Raw genomic sequence first — 21129 nt, 5'->3', positions numbered from 1 at the left:
GGGGGGAGCGCGGGTCAGGTGCGGGAATCCGGTGGTTGGTGAGGGGAGACGGAGAAGGGAGGGGTCATGGGGCGGGTGAGGGTCAGGTCAGGAGGAAGGATCTTGGTTGGGGGCTAATAGTGGAGGGTGGGTCCTGGAGGAAGGTTAGTTAGGAAGGGAGGTGTGTGGAAGAGGGAGGGATCCAGGACCTTGGGGGAGGGAGTTCAGTCAGCCCCATCAGCTCCAGCCATAATTTGAGTTCAATGAATGGATTTTGGCATCCGAGGCAAGAGAAGCAGGGAACTCCCCCCAGCTGCCCCCCCAGTCCTCCCTCACCCACATTCCCGAATCCTCCCCCCTCCCCCTGCCCCTCAATTCCATAGGGGCCCATCCAGACCTGGGAGTGGGGAACAAAGGGAGGTGGGTAACAGGACTGGGTGCAAGCAGGGGGAGGGGTGAGATGGGAGGGGGGAGGCAGGGGGTTGGTAATGAGATGAAAGTGGAGGATGATGGAGGTGGGGGGCGGGTTGCAACAAGGAGAGGTCCAGGGATGGAACAAGAAGAGCCAGACAGTCCCCTCTGGACTAGGACCCCAGAAGCCTGGGTTCTTGTCCCCCATCTGCTCTGTGGCTGGGGGTTGGCCATGGACCTCCCTGAACTTCTGTGAAACAAGGGGGTTTAGATGTGGCTGTCCTTGGAGGCTCCCTAAGTCCTGCTGTGGCATCTCCTTAGGCTGCGGGTAGGGATTCTTTAGGACGCATCTCTGTATTGCGAAGGGAGATTCCACAGGCATGTGTTGAATGAATAAGCGATGGACCAAAAGCTTTCAGGTGGCCTCCCATCATTTTTAAGATCAAATCCAGCCTCTCACCATGGCCAAAAAAACCTTCCCCCCCCCAGACTCCTCCCCTCTCCCTTAGGCCACTCAGCTCCAGCCACACTTCCCTCCTGCTGTTCCTTTAACAGACCAAGCTCATCCCACCTCAGCACCTCAGGGCCTTTTCACTTGCTGTTTCTTCTGCCTGGCTGGAGCTTTTTCAGCTTTCAAGTTTCATGTCACCTTCTCAGAAAGACTCTCACCCCTTATCTGACCTGGCCAGAGTAATTATCCTTTTGTTTGTTTTCTGCTTCCTCCAATCATGGAGTGGCAGACATTCGCTGTAAAGGGCCAGATGGTCAAAATTTTCGGGGCTCTGTGGGCCATACCATCTCGGTCGAAACTATTCCAGTCTGCGGTTGTAGACAGTGGCTGTGTTCCAATAAAGCTTTATTTACAAAACAGCTGGTGGACACGTTTGGCCCGTGGCTGTAGTATGTTGACCCAGGCTCTAGAGTAGCAACTCTGATGGCAGATTCTTGCTTTGTGCCCTGCTAAATCTCCAGTGCCTGGAATTCTACCCTCAATCATCAGTTGCTGCATGCATGCATGAATGAGTGAAGTTAGGGGGTAGCTGGGGTTGTTGTGAGGATTACAGGATATATGTTGGATTCCTGGCACGTGGAAAGTGCTTCGTTATGTTTGCTGAATAATTCATCTACTGTCTCCTCACTCTATCTCCCTCACCTCCCCCACTGGCCAGTCCTGACCCTGTTCTCTTGACCCCTGGCCCCCCGACTCTGTCTCTTTCCTTCCTCTCCACCCCCATAGCCCTGAGCCCGGCTCAGCCTTTGTCCTCTCCCCCTGGACCCTCATCCCAGCCTCCTCCCCAGCCTCCTGAACTGCAGTCTCCCCACTCAGGTGCGTCCTCACGAAGCCCCAGAGCAGACCCGCCTCTCCCCGGATCCTGGGACAAGGCTCCTCAGCCCAGCCCTGCTTTTCGGCCTCAGTTCTAGGTCTGTGTCTGCCTCTCCCCCAAACTGAGAGCTCGTGGAGGGCAGGGGTGTGGTTGGGTTGCTCACTGTTGAATCCCCTGGGCCTAGCACTGCACCGGGAACCTGTGTGTGCTTTGTCAGTGCTGGCCAATCCACAAGTGACTGCGTGAGTGGCTGAGTCTTTCCCACCCCAACCTGCACCCAGAAGAATGTCCTGGGTGTGTACCCCATTTTCTTGGTTAAATAAACAAAAGCAAAACCAAGGGGGGAGGCAGGGAGAGAGATGTGGATGGGGCTGAGAATGGGGGTCAGTCGTAAGGGCGGGGAGGGAGGTCAGGCACATGGTTGGGAGGGTTGGGCTTAGTTCTAGGGGTTAGTGAGGGGCACCGCAGGTCCTGGGCAGGTGGGTGCGGGGCCAGTGTCAGGGCTGGGGGTTAATTGGATGGAGCTGTTCGGAGTGAGGGGACAGGAGTCTTGGTCAATGGGGGCTGCATGTTCTCAGATGGGTTAGTCAGGAGGGAGGGGGTTCAGAGGGTGGGGGCTACTTACCCTGGGGGGAGGGGGTTCGTCCACTAGGGGGATATCCAGGCTGCAGCGTTGGCGTTGAGGTCGGGCAAGAAGCTTGGGGGGCCTGGCTTACGCCAGTCTTGGGGGGGCAGTGGGGGAGCACCAGTGGCTGGGGGTGGGGGAAAAGGCCAGAGGGTCGGGGGGGGGGGACATGGAGATGGAATAAAGACAGGTGAAGGGTCAGTGGTGAGGAAATTTGGGGGAGGGCGTCTAAGAGGGAGGGAATTTGGGGCCAGGAGATGGGGGAAGGGAAGTCCAGCACCTCCTCCCTCATCTCCCTCTCTCCCCTCCCCTGGGGGAGGGGAGGAGAGGGAGGGTCCCAGGGGGCCAGTGGAGGGCACCTCACCTTTCCGGATGGAGCCATCAGGGGAAGGGGCATAGTCAGTGAGGAGGAAGCAGGCTCGGTCCCGGCTGTAGCGGCCCCGGCTCCCAGGGGTGATGGGGCTCTTGTCTTCTGGTGACATGGCGGGCTGGTCAATAGCTGGGCAGTCCTCGTGGGCAAGCGCAGCTGCTGCAGGGTCCCCGTTGGGGCGGGGATCTGTGTCCCGAGGGTCAGACAGAGACACAAAGGAGAGAGTGAGGTGTGGGAACTCATGGAGAGGGCAAGGTCAGCAAGGAGAGGTGATGGAGGTGCAGGCGGTTAGGGGGTGTGGCTGGTGGGTTTGGGGAGCGGGTCCTGGGTGGGGAGAGTGTTGAGTGTTGGGAAAGACAAAAGGGTAGGGAAGGGCGTTGAAGGCTAGGAAGTGGGGGTCAGGCGGGGTGTTGGGTTCTGAGAAGGGCAGGACTGAGGTAGGGTGTCGGGTGTTTGAAGGGACAGGGACGGGGGAAGAGGTGGTTGGGAAGTGAACCGGGTGCTGGGAAGGAGGCTGAGACAGAGTGGAGGGCGGGATGGTTGGCTGAAGTGGACCGAATAGGGCACAGCTGGGGTAGGGTGCATGGTTTGGGATAGGTTTGGAGGGATGGCTGGGAGGGATGCAGGGGGCTGGGAGGTGGTAGTTTAGGGAGGGGTGTCGGACGCTGGCAAGGGCACAGTGGGAGGCGTTGGGAAGGTGACAGATGAGGGAGGGGGGGTCCCCCAGGCTCTGACTTTAGCTATTTTTAATTGGTGTGAAACTGGGTCAGCGGCTGAGGGAGCAAGATGGGGGCCGGGCAGCCCAGCTCCCTTTCTTGACCTACTTATGGCATGGGGGTGGGGCCCCCCAGCCTCTCCCTTCCCTGGGACTGATGCCCCAATCACTGTCTCTGAGACACAGACTCCCCTGGGGGGGAGAGATGAGCACAGGCTCAGTCAACTTTCCTCTCCCCTCACCTCCTTCATCAGACACTGCAACAGTGCCCTGGCCTCGGTCTCTGGCCCCTGATTCCCATGTGAGACTCTCTCCCTGTGCTCTGAACCGCCCCCCCATCTCTCTCTGAGTCCCTCTCACCATATGGCTGATCACTCTGCCCCCCACCCCCCTGGTTCCCCTGAATACCTTGGCTGCAAGTCTGTCTCTCCCCAAAACTCTCTTCCACACGAAATCTCTGCTTCTCCATCACTGTCTATTTCCGTGCCTCTTCTCTGGCCTCAGCAACTGCTGTTCACTTTCCTCTCTTCCGTCTCTGTTGCTGACCACCCCATCTCTCCGGAGTCTCAGCAACTACCTCCTGCCCCCCTCACAACCTCCCCACCTCTGCCTGCGCCCCCCACCTCCACCCCTCGCGCCCCCTCCTCACCTGCCCGGTTGATCTCAATCACTTCCTCCTGAGCCAACGGGCAAGGCTCCCCAGGGGCAGGCAGAGGAGGCAGCCCCCTGATCCCGAGCCCACCCGCCCCCCCCCTGAGCAGCCCGGGGTGCGTGTGGGGCCCCGGTGGGTAGGCCCCTGCCACAGTCACCCCCATGGAGGGCGGGGTGATGGGTGGTGGAGGGCTGATGCTGCCGCTGCTGTGGTGAGGATGGGGCGGGGGCGGTGGCGGTGGGTCGGGCTTGCAATAGTTGGGCGAGCCGGGCTGCGGAGGCCGGGGAATATGTTTATTCTTCTTCTTGGGCAGCTTCTGTTTGGCCATGGCCAGCGAATAGTACATGCCAAAGTTGTTGACAATGACGGGCACGGGCATGGCGATGGTGAGCACCCCGGCCAGGGCACACAGCGCCCCAACCAGCATCCCTGACCACGTCTTGGGGTACATGTCTCCGTAGCCCAGGGTTGTCATGGTGACCACGGCCCACCAGAAGCCGATGGGGATGTTCTTGAAGTAGGTGTGGTTGGAGCCCAGGATGTCATCGGGGTCAGCGCCAATGCGCTCAGCGTAGTAGATCATGGTGGCGAAGATGAGCACACCAAGCGCCAGGAAGATGATGAGTAGCAGGAACTCATTGGTGCTGGCACGCAGAGTGTGGCCCAGCACGCGCAGCCCCACGAAGTGCCGCGTGAGCTTGAAGATGCGCAGGATCCGGACAAAGCGGACGACCCGCAGGAAGCCCAGCACGTCTTTGGCGGCCTTGGAACTGAGGCCCGAGAGCCCCACCTCCAGATAGAAGGGCAGGATGGCCACACAGTCGATGATGTTGAGGCTGCTCTTGAGAAATTCCACCTTGTCTGGGCAGAAGGTGATGCGCATGAGAAACTCAAAGGTGAACCAGACGACACACACACCCTCCACGTAGGTCAGGAAGGGCTCCGTCTCCACCTCCACATTGGTGATGTTCTCCGGCGGAGCCCCAGGGATCGGGGAGGCCTGCGTCACTGTCTTGTTGCTGATGTGGATGAAACCCTCGTGGGTCTCCAGGCAGAAGGTGGTGATGGAGATGAGGATGAAGAAGAGGGAGGCGAAGGCCACATACTGCGGGGCAGGACAGGAGAGAGAGGGCAAAAGGTGACCCAGGCATCTGGTCAATTAGCCATCTCCCTGAGACCCTCCCAGTGGCCCCCTTCCCAGACACAAACTCCAGGGAAACCCAGGTGTCCCAACCCCAGTGCCTCCATCACTTCTTGCATCCTGTTCTCTCTAAATCTTGCAAAAGGATCAGAGGCAGCTCTCCCCCAGCTCGGGAGAAGAGCTGGCCCCAGAAGCAGCAGCAGATGGGCCACTTCTTTCCTGGAAACAGCAATTTCTGCCTCCTTGCTCTGTCTCCTAGACCATCCCCCCCCCCGCCCCGTTCCCTGTGTCGTATCTCAGGGGTCCCTGGCAGGGTCCAAGCATTCTGCTGGGGGATGTGGGTAGGGAGACTAAAATCATACATCCTGTGTCTCAGAGGCTTTGGGGCTTAGCTTGGGGCTGAGGGAAGGCGAAGGGGAGAAGGTGGGTCGGAGGCAGAACCAGGAGGTGGTGAAGAGTAAGAAAGCCTGGGTTTGAATCTAGCTTTTTCCCTGCCTAATTGGGCAAGGAGATTAATCTTTCTGAACCTCAAATTTTTTACAGGATTATTGTAAGGATTACATTAGATGAGTATACAAAGGGCCTGACTCCAAAACTAGTGCTTGGTCTAGCGTTTGGAACTTATTAAGGCTTGAGCCGTTATTAGGGTGTTGTGGCATCAGTTAAAGGGAGCCAAGGCTGAGGCCTCCGATAGGTGCCGGTGCTTAAGGACCTTGATGCTAATGACTGGGTCTCAGAAAAGGGAGAAGGCTGAGTGAGGCCCTCACCCAGAGAGAACAGCGCAGAGTTGGACCCACAGAGGGGAGGAGGGATGTTAGGTCCCTGAAGGAAGAAGGAGGCGAAGGGTCAAGACTGAAAAAAGGGAAGATGATAGGGGTGGGGTTTAAGGCTCTGGAAAGGAAGGGAATGTCAGGGGCTTGAACATAGGGCAAGGGGAGAGGGCAGGGCTAGGCCCAAGGAGAGGTGAAGGGGCTTGTCAGAGGTTCAGAGATATGGGGGCAGGGGTGCCTGGTTCATTTCAAGATGGTCCTGAGCCCAATGGTGTGGGTTTTGATGAAGCCCTTGAGAAGAGACAGGGTCAAGCTCTTGGAGAAGGCCCCTAGAAATTGTAGTTGGCTTTATCAGATATGTAGAAGGGAGGTCGAAAGAGTGGGGTTAGTCCTTAGAGAAGGAAGGGGATGGGCTTTGAGGCAGAGGGGGCTTTAATCAGATGGGTAGAGGAGAGAGGGCCTGGGGTGCAGAGAAGAGAGGAGAGCCAGGGTTGGCTCCCGGGCCAGCACTGTCCCTCTCTGCACTCCCTTTCCTCCACGGGATGGGGGACAAGGTCCGGGCTTGGGAGACCTTGACTTTAATCTGAAGTGCAGAGCCGAGAGGCGGGCCAGCGTCCGCCTCAGAGATGACCCTAGATCTTGGGGTGGGCTAAGGCTCAACTCTGGCCCTCTGCCCCGCCCCCCTCTTCGTTTCTCCGCAGTGGTTTAAGAGGCCAGAGGGCTACGCAGAGCGCATGCCTGGTGCTCCCCCGCCCCCCTCCGAGCCGGGCGCAGGGCGCAGGTTGCGGCACCGCAGTGGGGGCGGGCCGGATGGACCAGGGGGCGGGGCGCGCGGGGGGCAGCACCACGGACAGCTCCCCCACCGCAGTGCGCAGCCGCGAGGCCTGAGCGCTGTCTTAACCCATTCCAGGCTGTTGCCGAGCAGGCAGTGCGCAGCCGCAGTGCCGCTTCACAGCGGGAGGCCACAGGCCAGGAGCTTGATTAACTCCTTCCCTCCCGGGACACAGAAAGAAAGGTGGGCACCCGTCGCAGTGCGCAGCTTAGAAGCTGGACAGCGTCAGGACCCCCTTGTCCAGAGATGCTTCAAAAGCAGAAGGGGTAGGAGGGCATGGAGTCCCTGTAAGAAGGAAAGAGGAGATTATGGGGAGAGGAGTGAGGGGGAGGTAGAGCCGGACCCTCCACTTTGCGTTGGCCTCAACTCTCAACTCTCAAACTCTTATTTGGCGACTAGAAGATGCTTGGCACTACGTGGACACTCAAAACACATCTGTAAAGTAAATGAATGTCCCCCATAGCTGTCCCAGACCCCTAGTTTCACCTCAGAACACTTCAGTGGGGTCACAAGAGGGAAGGGCTCCCCAGGCCATGGGGGGAGGGTGCCGCTCAGAGGCCTGAGGGGGCATATAGGGCCACGTCCTTTCTGCACCTCCTCTCCCCCACCTCCCCCCCACCCAACCCCAAATCTTGCCAACTCAGCGCTTCCCGGGGACCAAACTTTATGCGGTGCCTCCGGCCCCCCTCCCCCTCGCTCCCTCCCCCAGTGCGAATGCGGCACTGCGGGTCCTCCGTGTCCTTCCTGGCCGGCCCAGGACGCGGCACGGTGGGGGGAGGGTGCCGGACCGCCTCCTCCGAGTGTTTGGGTCCCCAGGAGGCTAGAAAGGGGCCTGGAGTCTCTCCTCTTTCCCTCCTCTCTCTAATTTCCCACCCCCACATCTTGAACTGTCCTCTCTCCTCCAACACAGGGAGGAAGTTAAGAGGAGGAAGAGGTTCAAATGAGAACCAGGGGGAAGGGTAGCTATTTAGCCTGGGAAGTTACAGATGTTTGAGGAAAGTTTTTTTTGGGGGGAGACGAAGAGAGCTTTGGGGGAAATATGGAATTTTGAGAGAGATAAAGACTGGAGAGAGGAGAAGGCTGGAGTGTGGGCTCTTTGGTTCACTTTGCGGGGGGCGGAGGGGGGTCTGAGAGGCCCAGTCCTGTGCTTTGGAATGGGTAGTGGGGGGGGGGCGTTAGGAAAGGGGAAGTGAGCAGGGCTTGGGGAGGGGCGTCAGGTGGGAAGATACCAAGGTAGATCAGAAAGACCTGGGAGCTATTTTGAGGAGGAAGTTTTGGCGCTGATAACTTGAGGAGGGTCCCAAGGATTGAGGTTAGGTAAAGTTCTGGAGCGGGAAGAAAAGTCATTTACCCACTAGGAAAGAGGCTGGGAGGCTGAGGGTGGGAGGAGGGCGTCCCGGAGATAGAGAGTGGGCTCTACAGTTTAAAGATGAAGGAAGAAGTTGGGAGAATCGGTGGATGAGAGAGAAGCTATTCTGGAGGGCATATGGGAAGTTCTGGAGAGGAAAAGCATATCATGGGGGCTCAGGACTCTTCTGGAGACATTGAAGAGGAGTGTGAAAGCCTTGGGGCAAGTCTGGAGCTGTATGGGGAAATCCTCGGGAGGGGAGTTGGTGTGGAGGATGCAGGAAGGGATGTGAACACAGAGGGGGCAGCAGGGTCCCAGGAGAGAAGAAGCCCCAAGACTCTGTTGCAGTGAGGGGGAAGTGTACTAGCCAGAGCAAGTGGTTTGGAGGTTCAGAGGAGTCCAGGGGACTCTGAGATTGGGGTGGGAACTATTCTGAGACTTTAAGGGCAGAATAAGCAAGGGGGGTTCAAAGGTAACCAGGAGACTCAAACTTGGAGATAGGGAGGGGATGTGGAGACGGGCAGAAGGAGAATCAGAGGTGCTGGGAGAGGCTTCAGGACTGAAGACTGGAAGCTAGAGAGCAGGCTTCAGAGGGTCTGCAGGGGGTGGAGACAGTATTCACAGGACCTGGGACACTTTGAGGGTTAGAAAGAGATGTCTTCTGAGGATCTAAGGAGGTACAAGAAACTGAGGGCTGGACAAGGGTCTTCTGAGGGTCTGAGGGGTGGCCAAGAGAGGTGAGAAGAGGTTAAAAGGGGCTAGGAAGACTCAGGGTTGAGGAAATGTCTTCTGAGGGTCTCAGGAGGGGTCCAGGAAAGGCAGATGTGGGGTTGTTCAGGGGGTGTGTTTAAGAGATTCACGGTCAGAAAGGAAGTTTCTAAGTGCCTACGACGGCCTAGATAAGCTGGGTGGGGTTTAGAGAGGTCTGGAGTATTCTGAAGGTGGCAGAGAGATCTTCTGAGGATCTGGGGATGGCCGGGAGACGGGGGTGTGTTCAGAGTATGGGAGACTAAGAGGCTGGGAGGCCGAGAGACCAGGAAGGGCTGGGAAGGACCAGGGATTAAGGGCGAGGATGGGGCGTTTCTGAGGGTCTGGGAGCTCCAGGAGAGGGGAGGGGGATGGGGGCTCCGAGAGCACGCTCACCCTGGCGGCCCGCGACGAGTAGGGGTCCTCGAAGAGCGCCCACACGCGGGGCTGCCAGCGGCGCCACCACGTGCTGCCCGCGCCGCCCGCGCCCCCTGGCGGGCCCCCGGCGCCGCCGCCAGCGTCCTGGAAGCAGAGGCGCTTGAGCTCGCCGCCCGCGCCGTCCAGGCCGCCGCCGCCCGCGCCCGCCTCGTCGTCCAGGCCCGCGTCATGAGCGCCCGCAGCGTTGGCAGCGTTGGCGGCGCCCGAGGGGTCGGGTGCCTCGAAGGAGTCGAGCGCTTCCTCGGCGTCCCGGTGCTGCCGGTAGGTCATCCAGCAGCAGGCCTCCACGTCGGTCTCGTCGATGCCCCAAAAGCCGAGCTCCTCCTCGAAGAGCGGCCCGCACACGTCGGCCGGGCAATGCAGCTTGCCAGTGCGGTAGTAGTTGAGCACGTAGGCGAAGACACCCGGATGCCGGTCAAAGAAGAACTCGTCGGCGCCCGGGTCGTAGTCGAAGCGCGCCGCCGCCTCGGGCTCCGTCAAGCCGGCCAGCCGCGTCCCCGGCAGGGTGCGCAGCGTCGAGCGGTACGTCTCATGGCGCACGCCGCCCACGTTGATCACGATCTTGCCACTGTCGCCACCGCCGCCGCCGTGCCGCCCCATGGCCGCCGCCGGCAGCCCGGGGCATGGCTCGGCGCGCCGGCCCCCGGGCCCGCGGGGTGCCGGGGGGCCCGCCGGGGACGCGGCGGGGCCGGGCTGCGCAGGCTGCTGCTGCTGCTGCAGCGGCGGCGGTGGCGGTGGCGGGGGCAGCGGCAGCGGGGACTCGGACGGCTGCGGCGGCGACACCAGCTGCTGTTTGCTGGACCCCTGGCGCCCGCGGAAGGATGAGACGCAGACTGAGCTCAGCATTGGATGGGGGGCGGAGAGGGAGGGGCGGGGTCTCAGGGGGCGGGGCCGCAGGGGAGAGAGATGTGATTGGGTGATAGGAGGTGATGGAGGGAGGGGGCGAGACCGCAGGGAAGGAGAGACTGAATTGATTGGCCTGGGAAGAGGTGGGGGGCGGGGCTAAAGCTGAGAGAAGGGTCCGGACTCCAACTCCTCCTAGCTGGTCGGGGCGGGGCCGCAGGTGGAACACACCGATTGGGTCTTTCTGGGATAAGGGGCGGGGCCGAGCGAGGTGTTAAGGCGGGATGGGAGGCTAAAGCCTGGTTTGGCAGCACTGGGAGAACAGAGGAGGCGGGGCTAAATATAAGAAAGAGATCTGATAGAACTGAGAAAAGGAGCGGGTCTGGCAGAGGAAGGGGACAGGTCCGAGCTATTTAAAGGGGCCTGACTGTCCGTGACTGGCGGAGTCAGGAGCAGGGCCACAGTCGGGGCGCCCGTCTGGGTTGCATAGAGACGGACCTAAAGAGCCGGCAAGCAATACCCGGTGAAGTGGGGCAGATGGAGACTGCCGGGTTGAGCTCCTAACATTGATTGGACGGGGCAGAGCGGATCTTAAGAAGAGGCAGCGACACAGAAATTAGAAACAGTCCTAATTGGGCTGGGAGAGTGAGGGGGCGGGACTGAATGAGGGGCGGGAACTGGAAATGGAGAGTGGCACTAGACTGGACTGAAAGGGGACACGGCAAGGGGAACAGGGACTGAGACCCAGTGAGAAGGGGCGGAAATGGGCGAGGCCTGGAAACCTGAGAGCTTCTGGCTAGGACTAAGGGAGAAGGCGAGGTAAAGAAGGGGCAGGGTCGGAGCTGGAAACGCGGCCCGTTTAGCCGGGGCTGGGCCGGGAGAATGTCAGGAAGGATTCGGAGGGACTGCGGGAGATGGGTGGGATCCACGAATGGTAAAAAAAGTCTTGAATGGGCTGTGGAAAGGCAAGACTAAGGGAGGAGCGGCGCTTTAAGGGATTTGAAAGCAACCAGGCCAGGTGGGGGCGGGGCAGGGCTAAGAGTGTAGAGAATGGCTAAGGAAAAGGTGAGACCTGCAGAGTACAAAGCTACCGGGATGGACGGAGCGGTGGGACCTAGAACGGGAAGTCTTGGGGGCCAGAGAACCTGGGAGAGAGTTCTAAGGGTCAGTAGGGCCTGAGAAGGGGGAACGAGGTGAGGGAAAGTGGGCGAGGTCTAGATAACGGCGGACTGCAGCCAGCAGAACCAAGGGATGGATGAGAACTGGTAAGGAGAGTCTTAAGAGAGGCGGAGGGGAGAAACCAAAAGGCCGGGAAACATAGTCTAGGCTGAGGCAATAGGCGGGGCCAATAGGAAATTGGGCGGGATTAGGTTTCAGAGAGTCCTGGTGGGAGGGCAGAAAGTTGGGGCGGGGCCAGAACTAGGCGGACGGCCCCGGAGCCTGTCAGGCCCCGCCCCCTGGGCTGGACTGGACCCCGGGTGGTAGAGCGCAGGCGCGGGGGCTGGGGCGGGGCCAGCGGCTGCGGCTGGGGCTGCGGCGGCAGGAGGCTGTGCCTGTGGGAGGGAAGTGGGTGGGTCAGGGGCTGCGGGCGTCCCAGGTCTGCACTGTTCCCAGCCCGCCTCCTCCCTCTGCAGGTACGGCGGCTGGTTGGTATCGCCTCCCTCTCCACCCCCACTCCCGCTTCTGTGTCTCTTAGTGTCTCTTTTTCTCCCCTTTTCTGAATATTTGTCCCCCCGTCTCTGCCCTTACTCCTCTGAGGCTCTGGCCCCTCCTTACTCTCTGCGCTCCTTCTGGTTCTCTGTCCCATTGTTCTCTGTATCTGTCCCCCTCCTTCTGAGTCTTGCCCCTCTTCTCTCTAAGCCTCAGTCTCCTCTCCCCTGTGTCTCGATCTCCCCACCCCCAGTCTCATCTTGACCTCTGGACCTTTTTCTCGGATTTGCCTCTCTCTGGGTCTCTGTTCCCTCCAGTCTCTGTCCCTCCTCTTTGTGTCTCTGTCCTCCACTCTCCCTCCCCCCCCACCGCCATCCCAGGGCATCCCAGGCTCCCTCCTCTCTCTGGTCTCTGCCCATCATCCATCTGGGTCTCCGTCCCCCTAGCTCTTGTTCTTTTACTACCTCCTTCCCCGTGTCTTTTTCCCCTCCTCCGTCTCTTTTCCCCCTCTGTCACTGCCTTTTCTCTTTCTGTCCTTTTTCTTTCTTTCCCTTCCCTGGGCCTCTATCCCCCACCCCCACCCCGTGCCTCTTTCACCCCTTTCTGAATCCCTGTCCCCCTTTTTCTGGGTCTCTGTCCCCACTTCTTTGGGGCTCTGTCCTGCTGTCCTTCAGTCTCTGTCCCTCCCTCTGGATTTCTGTCCCTTTCTCTCAGGCTCCCACCGCATCACCGTCTCTAATCCTCAACCTGGCCAGGACTCGAGGCTGCGTCACTGCAGAGAGTTGCAGAAGTGGGGCCCGTCCTGCGGACCAGGGAGGTAGTTTACCTCAACTCCCCCCACTGCCCCCGATCCACTGTTCTCAGGCAGTCCTCAAGCCCCCGTGGGACCCAGGAGGGTAGAGAAAAGACATCGGGGCTTCCTACTCTTCTCTGCCCCGGATTCTGGTGTATCCCCAGGCAGAAGCAGTGAATCCTGAGGTGAGGGAATGGTCTTGGGTTGAGTGAGGCTTCTAGGCAGGTGGGGCGTGGGGGTGGATGCTGGGGCCGGGGTTGGGTAGGCACTAGGAGCTGGGAGTAAGGGCTAGGGTAAGGACCTAAGTCAGCCATCCTCCCTTATACCCTCCCCCCACCCCACCCAACTCTACTTTTCTCTTCAGCCTTTGATAGCAGCCAGGCACGGGATCAAGTTACCAAACCAGCGTTTTTGCGGAGGTCAAAAGATGTGAGAGAAGGTGCGGGCTGGGGCAGAGGGAAGTGGGGAAGGCAGGGATGTGGGGGGAGGAGCGAGGAGGCTGGAAGAGGGGAGAATAGGGAATGAGACTCGGGATTAAAGACCGTGGGATTGGGGGAAGAGGCTCGGTCAAGGATGATCCAGACTCCATCAGGCCCTGGGAAATTTGGGTGCCGTCACTCCCACATGGCCCTCTCCAGGCCCCACCAGGGTATGCGGGGATTTGTGAGCATAGGGGAGGCTTCTGGAGGCATAATGAGGGCTTGGGTTATGGGACACCCAGCTCGGCAAACAGGCCAGAGGGACGTGGACTCGATTTTTAGCGACGGACCCCAGGGGAGGGGAGGCCAATGTCTGTTCGCGTCTTCAGACCCTTTCCCCATCTCTCCTCCTTCCCAGTCTATCCCTTCTCAGGCCTTCAAGGCACAAAATTCCTGAAAGCCCCAGACTCTCACCTCAGTCATCCTTGGCGCCGCCTCCTAACTCTCCCTCCCCCATTCCCCAAAGCCCTGGAATTGGGGAAGGGTCTTCCCCTTCCTGACTTCCAAGACCCCTTCCTTGTTCCTCCGCTCCCATTCCTATCAGTTCTAAATCCAGGAAAGACGATCTTCCAGGCACTAAAGCTGAAAATGTGGGGACTCTGCCTACGATCCTTGGTGCCCCGAGACCCTCCAATTACCTCTCCGCTGTAACCTTTGAGTCCTCCTCTCCCGAGTCCCCCGCCTCCAAAACTGGGATTTGGGCTGTCTTACCGCCCCCGGACCCTTTGCCTTCTCCCCCTCCCCCGTACTCACCCCAAGTCGAGGCGGGGCGGGGATGGGGGAATCCGGGATTAGCGATGGGGGGAGGGGTGACCCAGCCCCGCAGCTCTGGGCAGCGAGAGGCTGCGGAGGAGGGTAGTGACATCATCGCCGGAGGAGGGGCAGCCCAGCTCCCCCCAACCCGGGGAATCCCAAGGGTAGAGAAGAACAGGAGATTAAGTGTGCGGGAATGGTATCTCCTCCCCTTAGAACAAGGGTTGGAAAATCCTTTACGATTTCAGCCACCCCCCACTGCCACCTGTCGCTGCCGTCGCGACCTGTCGCCTCCCACGCGTGTTGTGGCTGCGCCCGCCCCCGTTAGGACGTGAACACCGCCTAGACTACAACGTCCGTGATGCTCCACGGCGTCGAGTGCATTTGAGGAGAGGCAGTGTAGGCGAGAGGCTTCATGGGCTTCGTAGTATAGGACCCTCGCACCAGTGTGCGCCTCGGAGAGGAGTGATACCTTTCTCCTTCCTTTCTTTCTCGACTCCGGAGAGCCGGACACTAACTGTTTTCTGAAAAAAAATCACGCGCTTAAAAAAAAAAAGGGGGGCTTCCCTGGTGGCGCAGTGGTTGAGAGTCCGCCTGCCGATGCAGGCGACACGGGTTCGTGCCCCGGTCAGGGAAGATCCCACATGCCGCGGAGCGGCTGGGTCCGTGAGCCATGGCCGCTGAGCCTGCGCATCCGGAGCCTGTGCTCCGCAACGGGAGAGGCCACAACAGTGAGAGGCCCGCGTGCCGCAAAAAAAAAAAAAAAGGAAGAGACCCAGGTAAGTTTAATAGAAATAGATTTTTACTGAGTATCGGGGGATGCGCATGCGCATAACCAGGGCCTCAACCGGAGAACTGCGCCTGCGCAAGCCCACCCCTTCACTGTCCTGCTCCACGAGCTCGAGGTCGGCCAATCCCCACTCGCGCCCCGCTTTTCCTGTCGCCACGGTCGAAGACGGCCACGTAGGTGCCCAAGAAGACATCGCCCCGCAGAGGGGCCCTGCGGGCGGAGGCATGTCCAGAGCCTGGAAGCCAGACAAGCAGAGACGGACGTCACCCCGAGGAATCTACAAGGCGACAAGACGGATCACAGGTGTCGTGTCACGCCCACCGGTGTTCCTTCTTCCTACGAGCCAGAGCTTCGCCCCGCCCACTACCGTGGGCACTAGAAATGTTTATGTGGTCCCTGCTTGGCCCGAGTGATGTCTCACTCCCAGCCCCACCCTCTCAACCCGTCACTCTGACGTCATTGTGACTGCCACCTACCTGGATGACGTAGTCCTGGGCCGTTAAGGTTAACGTTGAGGTTAAACCAGACCCCGCCAAGGAGGAAGGAGACTGGAGGGAGCGTTGGGATTTTCGAACACTGGATGAGGCACTGAGGGAAAAGAGGAGTAAGTAGAGACGAGGGATTCCTTCTCTGCTCAAATTCTTTCCGTGACTCCCCAGTGCAACAGGGAAATGTCCGTTTTGGGCAGCTAGGTATTCAGGACCTTGTGTGGTCAGGCTCTGCTGTCTTCTGTAGCCTTATTGGCTTTTCCCTCACTCCTATATAGTTGTTGCCACTTCCTCTAGGCTCCCATTTGATCAAAACCTCTTTTCCTCTAATTGAAAATCAAAAACTGGTGGCCCACGGGCCATACTGGGCCTATAGGTGTATGTAATTAGTCTTATACTAATTATAAGTTTACTCACTCTCATCCTGTCCTGTCCCCGGAGTCACTTAGAGTAGACACTCGGGAGGTGTCCTTGCTTCCCCTCACAAACCCCTGGCCTGTCACTCACAAGGTCCAGTGTTTTCAGCCCGTGCATACCTCTTAGCCATGCGATTCCCACCCGCAGGCCAGAGCATCCTGCCCAATGTCCACCATTAAATCCCTATTAGCCTCCCCAGCCCACACCCACCAGACACCAGGTCCTCATCTCCCCCATTAGCAGGGGGACTCCCCCAGTGGCTGCCTGCAGGGCCCGGATCTCCTCGGTGGGTCCCGTGATGAGAGACGTGCCTGTGTCCAGAATGGCAGCACAGCCCCGGGCACAAAGAGTCAGCCCTGTGCCAACCTCCACACTGTGAGGCAGAAGGAGGCAGTCATTAGAGCCAGCCTCCTAGGAGGCCAGACCCCCAGCCCCCTCCTCCTGCAGAGCCAGGAGTCCCGGCCCACAATCCCTCCTCCATCAGACCTAGGAGTCTGGGTCCTCGGCTCCCTTCACCCCAGGACACTGGATTTTAGGCTCTAGCCCACTTCTCCCAGACCTAGGAGGCCAGGTTCCTCACCGCTCCATGTGGATCTGCCAGTAGGCAGGGATCGTGACTAACACAAAGGTGAGGGGTGGGATGTAGTGTGCTGGGTCTGAGCCACCCAGGACCTGCTCTCCACCATCAGCTGCCTCAGGGTCCCTGCAGAGGCAGACAGCTGTAGGTGTCGTGGGCATTTCTCCTGCCAGCCCCAGGAGTGGCCAAGGGAGGGACTTCTGCCAATGGGGTGGTGTCTGGGTTCTAGGTGGGATAGTGGGATGCAGGCAGGGCCTTGATGTTGGGACTGGAAGCAAGGCAAGAAGTGAAGAGAAATGGGGCTTTTCTTGGTGGAGGTTAGGATTTTAGGGTCTTGGGAGCTTCCTGAAGTGGGCATAGGACTTCTTGATTTGACCGTAGAAGGTAGAACTTTTGGGGGGAGTGGAGCATTGAGGTTTCTGAACTGGCCTTGGTAGGTGTGATTGTGAGGAATCAGTCTCCCCGAGTGGATGATGAGACTTTCTGAACTGCATGTCTAGAACTTCCGGGGAATTAGACTTCCTCAGTTGGCTGAAAGTGATAGGAAGGCGGGGGGGGGGGCGGGCACTTCCTGGAAGTGTGGAAGGTCAGGATCTACTACTAAGAGGTGGGTGGGGGGATTCCCTGGCCGTCCAGTGGTTAGGACTCCGCCCTTCCACTGCAGGGGGGCAAAAGTTGCAGCCAAAAAAAAAAAAAAAAAGAGGTGGGTGGGACTTCCTGGGTTGGACGTCCGGATAACTGAGGGGACACAGAATTTCCTGCCTGGAGACTGCCTGGATAACAGCTTGGGCTTTCTAAACATAAGTTTTAAGCTTCCTAAAAGGTAAATGTAACTTCTTAGATTAAAATGGGCAATTCCTGACTTCTGACATGTGTTCTCCAATGGAATTGGGATTTCTTTATGGTGAAGATGGGGTTCTTAAATTCAGTATTTGATGGGGTAGGGCATGGAATTTCCTGGTTTGAGTTTGAAACATGGAACGTTTTAAGTGATGGTGAGTTTCTTTAGTAGGTCTTAAGGTGTTGCTTAGTGAGTGGAACTTATGAATAGGGTTCATGTGTTTCTTATATTGGGGCGGTGACTTCCTGAAGGAGGGCAGAACTTCCTTCTTGGGGCTAGGACTCAGAGGAAGGTGGGCCCTCCGCCATTCCCTGTTGAGGTAGAAGGAGAAGACAGGCTTATCCAGAAGCCCCTGGTCCACCAGTCTATCCAGCGGGGGCCGAACTCCTTCCACAGCCAGAGCGGGAAAACCAAGGCCCAATATCCCATCGAAGTGGGCAAATGTGAAGACCAGGCTGGGCTCCCACAGAGCCTCCCCAAAATTCACCGATGCACCTGTGATTCCCCCAATCTGGGGTAGATTCAAATGGAGTAAGTTACTTCCGGGAGGACATTACCTACATGTCTCTGAAGTCTCCCAAACCAAGGCATGAATCCCAGGTCTGGGGACATCTGTAAACGACTCCAACTGCCTAAGAAGCTTTGCCTTGTAACTTGAGAAGGCCCACCCCTGTCTGGGAAGCCCCGCCCTCTTCCCCAGGAAGCCCTGCCTCGCAATTCAAAAGCCCCATCCGTTTACCCTGGAGGCCCCGCCTCTTCAAGCCCCTCCCTAAACCAGATAATCTTAGAGGTGGGCTTCTCCCAGGCTCAAGCCTTCCCGGGGCCAAGGTCACGCACAGTCAGCTTGTCCTCACTCAAGATGCCTTCTAGGCGGCCAGTTCAGTATTGAATGGCAAACTTGGTCCCATTGGGCCGGAAGGAGCTGGAGGCTTTGGGGTTGAAGCGGTGGTGGAGCCCTAGGTCAGAAGGTGAGGGAGCTGTCACTGGTGGAAAGAGGTCTCCCCAGTGTGCCTCCTGCCTTTCCGGCCAACTCACCTGTGAGGGTGTGTTGGAAGAGAACAGGTCCTCAAAAACCCTTGGGAAGACCGGGCCCAGCCCCCCCTTCTCCCTTTACCCCCATTCAGCCTTATTTTCCCCCATGACAGCTCACAGCAGGGCAGACTGAAGAAGTGGCATCTCACGGACGGGACCCAGAGATTGGAGGAACCAGTGTCAAAGATGACAGAGAAGTTTTGGGGTGGCGTTCCCAGCCCAGTTTCCCCGTAATACTGGACCTGATGGCAAAACAGGAGAGGTCCTGGATGAAGAGCTTGACTTCAAGGGCAGGAAGGTTGGGGACGGCGGGAGGCTGTGTGGGGCTGTGACTCATGTTCATGTAGTTGGAGAGAGGCACAAAGAAGTCATTGTCCCCAGGGGATGGAGCCCCCAATCTGGGGGGCTCTGCTGGCTTATCCCATCCCCTCAGTGGGTTCAGGGCCCTGAATCCAGTGTAGACTCCGCAAAGTGGGATCCTGTGGGGAAAGGAGATACCAACAGCTAAGGAGCTACCCTTTCTGGAGATCCTCTATAACAGACTTCCCCAAATAGGATATAATGACAATGTAAGCATCTCCATGGCCCTATGGTAATAGTCATTACCAGAAACCCTACCAAACACCTACCAAACCACGATGACAAATTTCCCCAAAGATTCTACAAGAGTGCACCTTTCCAAACAGACTTTCCCCAAAACGTTTCAATAAAAGACCTTCCAAATTATGTAAAGTAAGCCATTCCAGAATGGACATACACAAAGTCTTCCAAAGACCCTAACATATGCCAGGGTCGGGGGCCGTGGTGGCGGAGGGATGGATGGGGAGTCTGGGATTAGCAGATGCAGACTATTATGTATATATCAATAGAATGGATAAACAACAAGGCCCTACTGCACAGCACAGGGAACTGTATTCAATATCCTGTGATAAGCCATAATGGAAACGAATATATATATATAGCATATATAACTGAATCACTTTGCTGTACAGCGGAAGTTAACACAACATTGTAAATCAACTATACTTCAATAAAGTAAACTTTTAAAAATGCCCAAAACGGCCTTCCCTGGTGGCGCAGTGGTTGAGAGTCCGCCCGGTCCGGGAAGATTCCACATGCCGCGGAGCGGCTGGGCCCGTGAGCCATGGCCGCTGAGCGTGCGCGTCCGGAGCCTGTGCTCCGCGACGGGAGAGGCCACAACAGTGAGAGGCCCGCGTACCGCAAAAAAAAAAAAAAAAAAAAGCCTAGAATGATATCCATTCAGCCACTAAAAAGGGGAAAGTAGCTCTCTATGCCAGTGGTTTTGCAAAGTTGTTTTGAAGCAGAATCACCTAGAGCAGGGGTGATAGGAAAAGGTTTTTTGTAAAGGTTTTGCAGGCCTTCCATCTCTGTTGCAACCACTCATTCTGTCAATATAGCACAAAAACAGCCATAGGCAACAGGTAAACAAGTGAACATGGCTGAATTCCATTAAACTTTATTTGCAAAAACAGGTGGTAGGCTGGATTTGGCCCCTGAGCTGAGTGTTTTGCCAATCCCTGACCTAGAGGGCTAGTTAAAATTTAGAACTGCTAAATTTCATTTTTTCTTTTTCTTTCCTTTTCCTTTTTGGCCACACCATGCATCATGCGGGATCTCAGTTACCCGACCAGGGGTCAAACCCATGCCCCCTGCATTGGGAGCACAGAGTCTTCATCACTGGACCACCTGGGAAGTCTCTAGAACTGCTCATTTCTGATTGAGTAGGTCTAGGATGGAGCCTGAGGATCTGCATTTCTAACAAGCTCCTGGGGCCTGCTCAAGCCGATGTTGGTGGTCCTGAGTCAACTCAGAGAATCATTGCTCTTTGCGTTGATTTGGGAAGTGGCTATGACCTCCTAAGTTCAAAAAGTAGGTTAGCGGGCTTCCCTGGTGGCGCAGTGGTTGGGAGTCCGCCTGCCGATGCAGGGGACACGGGTTCGTGCCCCGGTCCAGGAAGATCCCACATGCCGTGGAGCGGCTGGGCCCGTGAGCCATGGCCGCTGAGCCTGTGCGTCCGGAGCCTGTGCTCCGCAACGGGAGTGGCCGCAACAGTGGGAGGCCCTACCGCAAAAAAGAAAAAAAAAAAAAAAAAAAAGTAGGTTAGCAAACATCACAAGCAGTAATCTGTTTGTATCTGCCTGTAGTTTCTCCTTGGGGCCCTGCCGCCCGTATCTTTGCGGCCACCACCCATGACTTAGTCTTTGAGAGGCTTAAGAATGTGAAGTGGGGAAAAAGTGTTTCCTGGAAAAGTAGACCCCCCTCCCCCCATCAAGAGTTCCAGGGAGTGGAGAGAAGAGAGGAAGGGAGAGATTGGGGGAGGCACCAGAGGTGGGGGGGAGGTCATAGGAGTCCCCAAAACTGGACTTCTTGAGACCTCAACAATTTGGAAGATGCGAATCTGGGGGAGTCTCACTTTAAATGTCACAGATCTGGGGCTCCAAGATCTGTTGGAAGACGGGTGTCACAGGTCTGGAGGTCTCAGTATCACATCATCAAAGCTCAGGGTGGGATCAGCAGAGTTCTCCCAAAAATGTGTACTAAGAAGATTGGGACGGTCCCCAAGCAAGGGTCTCAGGGTGCAGGACCTTAGACTCAAAGGGCTTGGGTCTTACGAGATATCAGGGTGGACCCCTCAGGGGTGAGAGCCCAATTTGGAGATCTGGGAACCCAAAAGATAGGAATCATGGTTTCTGGGGTGTCAGGTTTGGGGGTCGCTGAACTGGGGAGCCCCAGACTTGAAGGGTAAGAGGGAGGGAGTCCGTCCCAGGTTTTGGGGTTGTGGGGGTCCCCATTACCAGATCAACGTGGCCCCAGTGGGCTCCATGGTCAGCAACGGTAGCAGCAGCGGCAGCGGTGGCGGAGACATCTCTGGGGACCCGTGTGGACCCAGGCGTCCTGCGGCTCCGTTTTCTTTCCCCGAGACTGCGCCCTGTTCACTGCCTACTTCCAGGTTTGAGGGGTGACTAAGACACGGAGTTTCTTGGTGGGTGATGTGGGAGTGATGGGTGGTATTTTGGGAGGAATGTACCAAATATTCTGGTAGGGTCGCCGGAAGTATTGGCGTGCCTCACTCCCGACTTCGGTGGTGGTGG

At 57.7% G+C, this 21129-nt stretch overlaps 2 protein-coding genes across 2 annotated transcripts; both read right to left on the bottom strand.

Moving 5' to 3' along the window:
- Positions 1-2363: 2363 nt before the first annotated feature.
- KCNC3 (potassium voltage-gated channel subfamily C member 3) lies at positions 2364-10199 on the bottom strand. Its single transcript, XM_065899726.1, has 4 exons — positions 9312-10199; positions 4075-5182; positions 2705-2896; positions 2364-2467 (listed from the first exon to the last, which is right to left on the bottom strand). Exons 1-4 carry the CDS (start codon positions 10197-10199, stop codon positions 2364-2366), a joined length of 2292 nt encoding a protein of 763 aa, XP_065755798.1.
- A 1440-nt stretch (positions 10200-11639) lies between these two features.
- NAPSA (napsin A aspartic peptidase) lies at positions 11640-20903 on the bottom strand. The gene is given in 13 exon segments (XM_065898261.1): positions 11640-11749; positions 13872-13961; positions 14678-14866; positions 14869-14938; positions 15138-15176; positions 15178-15249; positions 15777-15939; positions 16147-16269; positions 17290-17495; positions 17822-17940; positions 18135-18281; positions 18350-18495; positions 20833-20903. Coding segments are annotated over 13 exon segments (1545 nt in total).
- Positions 20904-21129: the final 226 nt, after the last annotated feature.

Source organism: Phocoena phocoena, chromosome 20 (genome assembly GCF_963924675.1).
Source record: "Phocoena phocoena chromosome 20, mPhoPho1.1, whole genome shotgun sequence".
Classification (NCBI taxonomy): Eukaryota; Metazoa; Chordata; class Mammalia; order Artiodactyla; family Phocoenidae; genus Phocoena; species Phocoena phocoena.
Note: the sequence above shows the minus strand (reverse complement) of the source record. Positions and strands in the feature narration are given on the sequence as shown.